Genomic DNA, 12,475 nt, shown 5'->3' with positions numbered 1-12,475 from the left:
GGAGAGAGAGGGGAGAAAGAGGTCAGAGCACAGGGTAGGGCAGTGTGAGCAGAACCAGCGGTGTCGTTTGACTTAGCAAACGAGGATCGGATGTCGTCGACCTTCTTTTCAAAATGGTTGACGAAGTCATCTGCAGAGAGGGAGGAGGGGGGGGGGAGGAGGATTCAGGAGGGAGGAGAAGGTGGCAAAGAGCTTCCTAGGGTTAGAGGCAGATGCTTGGAATTTAGAGTGGAAGAAAGTGGCTTTAGCAGCAGAGACAGAGGAGGAAAATGTAGAGAGGAGGGAGTGAAAGGATGCCAGGTCCGCAGGGAGGCGAGTTTTCCTCCATTTCCGCTCGGCTGCCCGGAGCACTGTTCTGTGAGCTCGCAATGAGTCGTCGAGCCACGGAGCGGGAGGGGAGGACCGAGCCGGCCTGGAGGATAGGGGACATAGAGAGTAAAAGGATGCAGAAAGGGAAGAGAGGAGGGTTGAGGAGGCAGAATCAGGAGATAGGTTGGAGAAGGTATGAGCAGAGGGAAGAGATGATAGGATGGAAGAGGAGAGAGTAGCGGGGGAGAGAGAGCGAAGGTTGGGACGGCGCGATACCATCCGAGTAGGGGCAGTGTGGGAAGTGTTGGATGAGAGCGAGAGGGAAAAGGATACAAGGTAGTGGTCGGAGACTTGGAGGGGAGTTGCAATGAGGTTAGTGGAAGAACAGCATCTAGTAAAGATGAGGTCGAGCGTATTGCCTGCCTTGTGAGTAGGGGGGAAGGTGAGAGGGTGAGGTCAAAAGAGGAGAGGAGTGGAAAGAAGGAGGCAGAGAGGAATGAGTCAAAGGTAGACGTGGGGAGGTTAAAGTCGCCCAGGACTGTGAGAGGTGAGCCGTCCTCAGGAAAGGAGCTTATCAAGGCATCAAGCTCATTGATGAACTCTCCGAGGAACCTGGAGGGCGATAAATGATAAGGATGTTAAGCTTGAAAGGGCTGGTAACTGTGACAGCATGGAATTCAAAGGAGGCGATAGACAGATGGGTAAGGGGAGAAAGAGAGAATGACCACTTGGGAGAGATGAGGATCCCGGTGCCACCACCCCGCTGACCAGAAGCTCTCGGGGTGTGCGAGAACACGTGGGCGGACGAAGAGAGAGCAGTAGGAGTAGCAGTGTTGTCTGTGGTGATCCATGTTTCCGTCAGTGCCAAGAAGTCGAGGGACTGGAGGAAGGCATAGGCTGAGATGAACTCTGCCTTGTTGGCCGCAGATCGGCAGTTCCAGAGGCTACCGGAGACCTGGAACTCCACGTGGGTCGTGCGCGCTGGGACCACCAGATTAGGGTGGCCGCGGCCACGCGGTGTGGAGCGTTTGTATGGTCTGTGCAGAGAGGAGAGAACAGGGATAGATAGACACATAGTTGACAGGCTACAGAAGAGGCTACGCTAATGCAAAGGAGATTGGAATGACAAGTAGACTACACTTATCGAATGTTCAGAACGTTAAGCTTACGTAGCAAGAATCTTATTGACTAAAATGATTGAAATGATACAGTACTGCTGGAGTAGGCTAGCTGGCAGTGGCTACGTTGTTGACACTACACTAATCAAGTCGTTCCGTCGAGTGTAATAGTTTCTACAGTGCTGCTATTCGGGGGCTAGCTGGCTAGCTAGCAGTGTTGATTACGTAACGTTACGTTAAAAGAACGACAATAGCTGGCTAGCTAACCTAGAAAATCGCTCCAGACTACACAATTGTCTTAGATACAAAGACGGCTATGTAGCTAGCTAGCTACGATCAAACAAATCAAACCGTTGTACTGTAATGAAGTGAAATGAAAATGTGATACTACCTGTGGAGCGAGGCGGAATGTTGACCGGGTTGTTGAAGTTCAATTCGGAAGACGTTGGCTAGCTGTTGGCTAGCTAGTTAGCAGTGACTCCTACGTTAAGGACGACAAATAGCTGGCTAGCTAACCTCGGTAAATTAAGATAATCACTCTAAGTCTACACACTCTAAACTACACAATTACCTTGGATACGAAGACAGCAAAGACAACTATGTAGCTAGCTAACACTACACTAATCGAGTCGTTGAGTGTAATAGTTTCTACAGTGCTAGTGGACGTTAGCTAGCTGCTGTGCTAGTGGACGTTAGCTAGCTGCTGGGCAGAAAGCAGTGTAGACTACGTTAGGACGACGAAATACGATAATTACGCAATTATCTTTGATACAAAGACGGCTATGTAGCTAGCTAAGAAGAAATTGCTAAGATTAGACAAATCAAACCGTTGTACTATAATGAAATGTAATGAAAAGTTATACTACCTGCGGACCGAAGTGTAGATGCGACCGCGTTACCTTGACTAACCAGTGCCCCAGCACATTGAATCTGTACCGGTACCCCCTGTATATAGCCTCACTACTGTTATTTTACTGCTGCTCGTTAATATTTTTATATATTTTTTATTTGTTACTCATCTATTTTTTACTTAACACTTGTTTTTCTTAAAACTGCATTGTTGGTTAAGGGCATGTAAGTAAGCATTTCATAAACTTTTAACTGGTACTGTATATATTTTGGGGGGGGGGGTTAGAATTTTCATTGTTGGACATAAAAAACTAAAAATACCAGGAAACCAGCTTCAAGTGATTTTTAATTTAAGAAATCTGTAATTAAGTATTCCCACGCATAATAGAGACACATGATCGTATACAAATGAAAGTAAGGTTTGAAAGTACTATGTTTTAGTCAAACATTGTGTATGTTTGGGCTTTTTGCAGTCTACAAATTATTTGTAATCATGTGCCAGCCCCCAAACAACCGCTCCAGAAGAAATCGGCCAGCGGCTGAATCTAGTTGATGATCCCTGCTGTAGGTGGATGGGATGTGATGTACTGAAGTTGCCTCCCGCCAGGTGACAGCATTGCTTTTCAAATAATAATAGGGCGTTACGCTATTTACCACTGCTGGCTCAGTTTTACTTGTTAAAGAGCCACTGAACACGCTGATTGGCAGGTGTGTTTTTCTGTAGAAAAACAAGATTTCAGTCTTGGGGTGTTTCCTGACCGATTCCGCGTTTGGTTAATGATGTTTGTCCGCCATCAGAAACCGATTTCACTTCCTCAAAATCCCCATAATGAATCTAATATTACTCAAGAAATCTGTAATTAATTTTGACGTTTTGCCTAGGATGTTTTAGTTGCGTGATTTTACATCTAACTGAAGTGTGTGGTTCAATATTTCTCAAGTGAAGAAATGCAACACACGTTGTCTTATGTAAACAAAGTCGGAGCTGCTGGGCAGGTCTGTCTCACTGTCTCTGCTATTGGATAGAGTGCAATCACTGCAGCTGTTCACCCCATGTTGGTAGGCAAATGAAACTCTTCAAATCAAAACCCAACCTTCATTACCAGTTGTGACGCACGGATGTTCCACACTCAGTTTTAGACAAGACTGACTTTATGACCAAAATAATCCTATTTACACTTTGTTGTCAATTTTGATACACTGTTTCTGATTCATATCAATGCCATATCGGTCGTTTTCAAATGGATTCGTTTATTTTTAAAGGCAGTCGCTCCTTAATATCATCACTCGTTATTTGTTTCACATAAATAGCTCCAAACACACACAAAATCACAAAGGGACTGGATGGATTGTGTTGTGAAATACATCCTACTGAATCATAAATGTAAAAAATAAAATAAGCCAGTAATACATCCACTTATTGAGACAGACGGAAATGTTCATTTCAAACCACCACATATAGAGATGAATGTGAGATGATGGGAATCCTCACAGCCTTGTAATATGAAAAGGGTTATTTACTGGTACTGAACGAAAGAGGTTCAGTTTGAGCTGAGTTGCAGGGCTATATCAACCTGGATGGTGGAGTCTGTAGTGGAGATGGTGGTGCCAGGCAGAACACCCAGTACTCATTGTACCTGGAATCTAGCTCTCCCTCCCCATCCAGTCTATCAATCCCATAGACCATAAACCTCCATGGAACTCGTCCTCCTCCACACAGTTGTACAGCTGTACCAACGATTAAATCAAACCAAACAAGAATCATTAATTCCTCAGAAACATCACATAGCACCTGACCATCAGCCTTTCTGTATACATAGTTTGAGATGATTAGGTCTATGAGTGAGTCATCAATAAATTATAGTGAGTCATCAATATATTATATTAAGGACCTTACCATGCATTGATAAGTGTACCTGGTAAATGTAAGTAGAAGTAACAACTCTGCTGTGGTTTTGGGTCAGTGAGGTCATTGTCGTTTAATAGAGCATTTCTCAAGGAGGGTCTAGGTCCCTTCCTTCCACATAAAGGTTTGCAGTTCTTCAGAATTGCAAGGTGGTGAGGTAGGCCTAATCAGAAGAGGTTCTGTCTGTCGGTGAGTGTGTGTTCTCACAGAGACAGACAGACATAGAGAGGGGGAGGGAGAGGGAAGGAGCACATGTGGCAAATGCAGATGTCTTCTCCTGAGCATAATATTTGTAATCTATAAATAGGGGAGGGCGGCTCATAATAATGTCTGGAACTGAGCGAATAGAATGGCATCAAACACCTGGAAACCATATGTTTGATGTTGTTGATACCGTACCACCAACCTCCTGTGATACAGTACCATATGTCTGTTGAACTGATACAGTACCATATGTTTGATGTTGTTGATAGAATGGCATCAAACACCTCCTGTGATACAGTACCATATGTTTGATGTTGTTGATACCGTACCACCAACCTCCTGTGATACAGTACCATATGTTTGATGTTGATACCTTACCACCAACCTCCTTGATACCGTACCACCAACCTCCTGTGATACAGTACCATATGTTTGATGTTGTTGATACCTTACCACCAACCTCCTGTGATACAGTACCATATGTTTGATGTTGTTGATACCTTACCACCAACCTCCTGTGATACAGTACCATATGTTTGATGTTGTTGATACCGTACCACCAACCTCCTGTGATACAGTACCATATGTTTGATGTTGTTGATACCTTACCACCAACCTCCTGTGATACAGTACCATATGTTTGATGTTGTTGATACCTTACCACCAACCTCCTGTGATACAGTACCATATGTTTGATGTTGTTGATATACCACCAACCTCCTGTGATACAGTACCATATGTTTGATGTTGTTGATACCTTACCACCAACCTCCTGTGATACAGTACCATATGTTTGATGTTGTTGATACCTTACCACCAACCTCCTGTGATACAGTACCATATGTTTGATGTTGTTGATACCTTACCACCAACCTCCTGTGATACAGTACCATATGTTTGATGTTGTTGATACCTTACCACCAACCTCCTGTGATACAGTACCATATGTTTGATGTTGTTGATACCGTACCACCAACCTCCTGTGATACAGTACCATATGTTTGATGTTGTACCACCAACCTCCTGTGATACCATATGTTTGATGTTGTTGATACCTTACCACCAACCTCCTGTGATACAGTACCATATGTTTGATGTTGTTGATACCTTACCACCAACCTCCTGTGATACAGTACCATATGTTTGATGTTGTTGATACCACACCAACCTCCTGTGATACAGTACCATATGTTTGATGTTGTTGATACCTTACCACCAACCTCCTGTGATACAGTACCAACCTCCTGTGATACAGTACCATATGTTTGATGTTGTTGATACCTTACCACCAACCTCCTGTGATACAGTACCATATGTTTGATGTTGTTGAACCTCCACCAACCTCCTGTGATACAGTACCATATGTTTGATGTTGTTGATACCATATGTTTGATGTTGTTGATACCACCAACCTCCTGTGATACAGTACCATATGTTTGATGTTGTTGATACCTTACCACCAACCTCCTGTGATACAGTCCATATGTTTGATGTTGTGATACAGTACCAGTATATGTTTGATGTTGATACCTTACCACCAACCTCCTGTGATACAGTACCATATGTTTGATGTAGTTGATACCGTACCACCAACCTCCTGTGATACAGTACCATATGTTTGATGTTGTTGATACCGTACCACCAACCTCCTGTGATACAGTACCATATGTTTGCAGAAGGACCACATGCATTTGTCACAACAGCAGCAGCAGCAGCAATAGTTTTTGCTCATGCACTTGTCGATCATTAGGGCCAATAGCATGCATGCACCATTAATTTATGCGCCTCCCTCCTCCTGGAGTATTTGAGTAGTGATTGGTGTTACTATCTGTCTTCTCCACCCACGTCACTGACTTTATAAAGTAGTCTGCTGAGTTTAATTCAGTGTCAGATTAGAGAATAGAGTTTTGGAGAAAAGTCAACGCATACATATAGTTAGTAGAACTTCAGGTTTGGGCGACACATCTCGGGTTGGCATACATCCCCTGTATGCACAAAGTTTAGGAGTTGCTTTTGAAAGTGAATTGCGACTGCGGGTGACATCCAGTCACCACGGACGGCGCCTTATAAACAGACCGGTTGGATGCCAGACGCTCTTCCTTGAGAACGGTAGAGATATTCCTGTTGACGGGTACCACTCGTGCTCAGCATCCCAAACTGAGTTTTCTTGGCAAATTCCAGCTAGTGAACGATCATTCTCACAAACAACGGGTTGAATTGGTGAAATAAATAGCAAAAACTATGCCCAGCAAAAGCGAAGATAATCGGCCAAGACTCTGCCTGCTGGAGAAAGGGGACAATGGTTACGGGTTCCATCTCCACGGTGAGAAGGGTAAGACCGGGCAGTTCATACGGCTTGTGGAGCCCGACAGTCCGTCTGAAACTTCTGGGATTCGCGCGGGGGACCGACTGGTGTTCGTGAACGGGGAGAACGTGGAGAGTGAGAGCCATCAACAGGTTGTGTCCCGGATAAGAGCCACCGTGGGCCAGCTCGAGCTCATTGTTGTCGACCAGGACACTGAGCAACTGTTGAAAAAACACAAGATGAAGTGTCTCAAAGAATATGTCACGGAGCGCATTCCTTTACCCAGCGACGACGAGTCAGAAAGCGAAGACGTTAAGGAGAACGGGACACCATGCGGGACACCGAGAGAATCCACACCCATCCCGGAAAATAACGGAGAGCTCCATGGCCACGTAGAGCTCCATAGCCATGTTGAGAAAAAGCTGAGCATCAACTCTGAGAAGGTGAGTGTGCCAAAGTGCAAAACCTGAATAATCAATGGAATTCTTATTTTGGGTCATTGATGTAGCCTGGTGGTCACAGTAAGCTACATTCTGCAAATATAGACCCGAGATTCAGTTACAGTTTGCGTAATAGTACCACTGACACTGTCCTAGGGATTTCAATTAAACGAATGAGATGTTTTTTTGTAATTCATCCATTTATTCACCAGCAATGTAATTAGATTATTTTAACTTTTCAGTCTCCTGTTGTATAAGTGCACTGTGAGAATAATACATGATATGGTCAGCTGCAAAGCCCAATATTCCCACTCTCTTCATTGTAGCAGTTTTGGCAGAGATAGCAGGTTGTAGGCGAGTCAGTTGGCTGCACATTTGTTGTGGGTGGTGGTGAGAGGTATTGGGAGGGGGGTTTAAGAGAGGTAGGACAAACAGCCTGTTTCAGCCTCGAGTTCAAGTTAATTTGACAGTGAAGCTGCTGCACACCACACACATTTGTGGGAAAGGGCAACAACATTTTTGTGTGTTGTTGTTCTGAGGTTTGAAAAAGAACTGACACTTGACATTGGGGTTGAAGAGAAAGAATTTGAGGTTTACTGAAGCAGATATCTTTGAACACACCATATCCAACATATTTCTGGCGTCTTTATGTTTTCATGACTCACAATGTAATGCACCCACAGTGGAACACAATAAACAAATCAAAATACACTTCTTAGTCCTTGATTATGACCTCCCACTGTCTATGAAAACAAATGAAGAGTTTCATTCCAAAATGCTATATATCCATTTTCAGAAATGTTGGTAAAGTCGCTTTTATTGTTTAAATAACTTATGAAAGAGATTAGTGTGTTTTTTCACTATCTCATAATGTCATGAGGTTGTTCATTGACAGATATGTACTTTTAAGAAATCTATAACTTAATGGTTTCATTTCAGTCACTCTCAGAGAAATAAGTAGTACTGCTAGGTTTTACACAGTCACATTTAACAAATAACATTTTGTTTATTAAAGAACTGAACAAATGATACATTGGTGACATCAATATTTAATTGAGTTATTTTTATTATATGAAATCTGTATGTAAAACATTTAGAATTGACATTGTATTCATCTTGTCCAGAGCAACATACAGTTCGTGCAGCCACATACAGCGCCTTCAGAAATGATTCACACCCCTTGACTTATTCCACATTTGGTTGTTTTACAGCCTGAATTTAAAATGGATTTAGTTTAGATTTGTTGTCACTGGCCTATACACTTTACCCCATAATGTCAAAGTGGAATTATGTTTTTAGACATTTTTTACAAATTAATAAAAAATGTAAAGCTGACATTTCTTGAGTCAGTAATTATTCTACACCTTTGTTATGGCTAGCCTAAATAAGTTCAGCAGTATACATTTGCTTAACAAGTCACATAATAAGTTGCATGGACTCACTCTGTGTGCAATAATAGTGTTAAACATTATTTTAGAATTACTACCTCATCTCTGAACCCCACACATACAAGTACTGTAAGGTTCCTCAGTCGAGCAGTGAATTTCAAACACAGATTCAACCACAAAGACCAGGGAGGTATTTCAATGCATCGCAAAGAAGGGCACCTATTGGTAAAAAATGTAAAAGCAGACATTGAATATCCCTTTGAACATTGTGAAGTTACAATGTTGAAGTTACATGTTGGATGGTATATCAATACACCCAGTCACTACAACGATACAGGTGTCCTTCCTAACTCAGGTGCCGGAGAGGAAGGAAACCACTCAGGGATTTCACCAGGAGGGCAATGGTAACTTTAAAACAGAGTTGAACGGCTGTGATAGGAGAAAACGGTGGATGGATCAGAAACATTGTAGTTAGTCTACAATACTAACCTAACTGAGTCAAAAGAAGAAACCCTGTATAGAATAACAATTTTCCAAAACATACATCCGGTTTGCAACAAGGCACTAAAGTAATACTGCAAAAAATGTGACAAAGCAACTTTTTGTCCTGAATACAAACTATTATGTTTGGAGCAAATCCAATACAACACATTACTGTGTACCACTTTCCATATTTTCAAGCATAGTTGTGGCTGCATCATGTTATGGGTATGCTTGTAATCGTTAAGGACTGGGTAGTTTTTCAGGAAAAAAAGAAAGGGAATGGAGATAAGCACAGGCAAAATCCTGGAGGAAATGTAGTTCAGTCTGCTTTCCACCAGACACTGGGAGTTTAATTCACATTTCAGCAGGACGATAACCTTATAGCACAAGGTCAAATCGACACTGGAATTGTTTACCAAGAAGACAGTGAATATTCCTGAGTGGCATAAAATCCGAGTTACTTAAATCTGCTTGAAAATCTATGGCAGGACCTGACAATGGTTGTTTAGCAATGATCACCAATCATTGATCTTGAAGAATTTTGAAATTAATGGGCAAATGTTGCACAATCATGGTGTGGAAAGCTATTAGAGAATTACCCAGAAAGACTGACAGCTGTAATCGCTGCCAAAGGTGATTCTAAAATGTATTGACTCAGTGGTTTGAATACTTATCTGATGAAGATATATTCTTGTTTTATTTTTCATATTTTCTTTGTACAAATGTTAGGATTTTTCTTCCACTTTGACATTAGAGTATTTTGTGCAGATCATTGACACAAAAAAAACCAACTCAATCAATTTTAATACCATTTTGTAACACAACAAAATGTGGAAAAAGTCAAGGGGTGTGAATTCTTTCAGAAGGCACTATATCACAGTTAAATACACAGTTTACAAACATTCCAACTAAACCATGGATATATAGTCATGGCCAAAGGTTTTGAGAATTACACAAATATTAATTTTCACAAAGTCTGCTGCCTCAGTTTGTATGATGGAAATTTGCATATACTCCAGAATGTTATGAAGAGTGAACAGATGAATTGCAATTAATTGCGAAGTCCCTCATTGCCATGCAAATAAACTGAATCCCCTAAAAACATTTCCACTGCATTTCAGCCCTGCCACAAAAGGACCAGCTGATTCTCTCGTTAACACAGGTGTGAGTGTTGACGAGGACAAGAATGGAGATCGCTCTGTCATGCTGATTGAGTTCAAATAACAGACTGGAAGCTTCAAAAGGTGGGTGGTGCTTGGAATCATTGTTCTTCCTCTGTCAAACATGGTTACCTGCAAGGAAACACGTGCCGTCATCATTGCTTTGCACAAAAAGGGCTTCACGGGCAAGGATATTGCTGCCAGTGAGATTGCACCTAAATCAACCATTTATCAGATCATCAAGAACTTCAAGGAGAGCGGTTCAATTGTTGTGAAGAAGGCTTCACGGCGCCCAAGAAAGTCCAGCAAGCGACAGGACCGTCTCCTAAAGTTGATTCAGCTGTGGGATCGGGGCACCACCAGTACAGAGCTAGCTCAGGAATGGCAGCAGGCAGGTGTGAGTGCATCTGCACGCACAGTGAGGCGAAGACTTTTGGAGGATGACCTGGTGTCAACAAGGGCAGCAAAGAAGTCACTTCTCTCCAGGAAAAACATCAGGGACAGACTGATATTCTGCAAAAGGTACAGGGATTGGACTGCTGAGGACTGGGGTAAGGTCATTTTCTCTGATGAATCCCCTTTCCGATTGGTTGGGGCATTGTGAAAAAAGCTTGTCCGGAGAAGACAAGGTGAGCGCTACCATCAGTCCTGTGTCATGCCAACAGTAAAGCATCCTGAGACCATTCATGTGTGGGGTTGCTTCTCAGCCAAGGAAGTGGACTCACTCACAATTTTGCCTAAGAACACAGCCATGAATAAAGAATGGTACCAACACATCCTCCGAGAGCAACTTCTACCAACCATCCAGGAACAGTTTGGCGACGAACAATTCATTTTCCAGCATGATGGAGCACCTTGCCAAGGCAAAAGTGATAACTAAGTGGCTCGGGGACAAAACATCGATATTTTGGGTCCATGGCCACTAAACTCCCCAGACCTTAATCCCATTGAGAACTTGTGGTCAATCCTCAAGAGGCGGGTGGACAAACAAAAACCCACAAATTCTGCCAAACTCCAAGCATTGATTTTGCAAGAATGGGCTGCCATCAGTGGCCCAGAAGTTAATTGACAGCATGCCAGGGCGGATTGCAGAGGTCTTGAAAAAGATGGGTCAACACTGCAAATATTGACTCTTTGCATCAACTTCATGTAATTGTCAATAAAAGCCTTTGACACTTATGAAATGCTTGTAATTATACTTATACAGTATTCCATAGTAACATCTGACAAAAATATCTAAAGCAGCAAGATATGTGGAAATTAATATTTATGTAATTCTCAAAACTTTTGGCCATGACTGTATAGCGTTTTCTAAATAACACATTTGAATATTATATATATATATATATATATATATATTTTAAAATCTGAGAACAGTAATATTTTACACATACATGAAGGTACCAATAAGCAATCATTTCTAGTGAACCCCCCCCCCCAAAAAAAACAAATGTGGATAAATCAACTCTTCAAATGCTCCTCACATTGTTCAGTAGTCGTTTCTCACTTTATTTATTATTTAAAGGGACGACATTTAGTCTTCACGTCCTCTTAATACCCTCTAGCTAACAGCATGCACATGACGTGGGTTCATTCAAACATTGAAGAAAAGAGGGGCACTCCAGAACATCTGTGCCCCCCGCCGTGTCCCGGATGTTTACCCCTGGGGCTCTCCCAGCCCCACTCTGGTTCCTATTGCTGTGACGTAATAACACAGACTTCTTCACTGACACTGAACTGTCTGTTTGGGTCTTTGTGTTCCAATGTGGCTCCGAGTGAATCTCACTGCTGAGTGATTTGCTACCATAACAGTCTAAACAACAGTCTCACTACCATACCCTGCAGTGCCCAGTCATGACCAGCCCACTCATGTGTTGGACAGGATGCAGCCAGTCAGACACATCTTATGCTCTGCTCCAAGGGGCTCCTATACATCCTGCATATCCTGTGTATACTATGTGTACTGGATATAGTTGACATGTTTGTGACTTAAACTCCTCCACCACTTCCAATAAAGCAGTTACCCACTGTGCTCTCATTGCATTAATCAATATTAAGAGCAGGATTTCTAACACGGTTTAATCTCTGAACTTGCAGGGAAGGTAATGGGGGTCATCTAAGAAACCTTATGAGAACCCTGTTTCCCTCACCCTTAACTTCCATGTTTCGTCCCAATATCCGAAAACACAGCAAATCCACCCCACCTATAGGCCCTGTTGTGTCCTGGCTGTGAGTCTGCAGGGCAGTTAAATGCTGCGTCAGCCTCATCTCTTATCAGTGCGTGTGTTAACACTACAAGGCAGAGGCCCAGTC

The 12,475-nt window shown here is 42.5% G+C and overlaps 1 protein-coding gene across 1 annotated transcript in view; it reads left to right on the top strand.

Annotated features, from left to right (window-relative positions):
- Positions 1–6,268: 6,268 nt before the first annotated feature.
- Positions 6,269–12,475, top strand: part of LOC135555408 (Na(+)/H(+) exchange regulatory cofactor NHE-RF1-like) — a 34,222-nt gene continuing 28,015 nt past the window's right edge. The window contains exon 1 of the mRNA XM_064987807.1: positions 6,269–7,134. Within this exon, the coding sequence (XP_064843879.1) occupies positions 6,628–7,134 (507 nt within the window). The 5' untranslated portion in view covers positions 6,269–6,627. The remainder of the gene's footprint in view (positions 7,135–12,475) is intronic.

This window comes from Oncorhynchus masou, chromosome 15 (assembly GCF_036934945.1).
Source record: "Oncorhynchus masou masou isolate Uvic2021 chromosome 15, UVic_Omas_1.1, whole genome shotgun sequence".
In the NCBI taxonomy this organism is placed as follows: domain Eukaryota; kingdom Metazoa; phylum Chordata; class Actinopteri; order Salmoniformes; family Salmonidae; genus Oncorhynchus; species Oncorhynchus masou.
The sequence above is the reverse complement of the archived record's forward strand: the minus strand, read 5'-3'. Positions and strand labels throughout refer to the sequence as shown.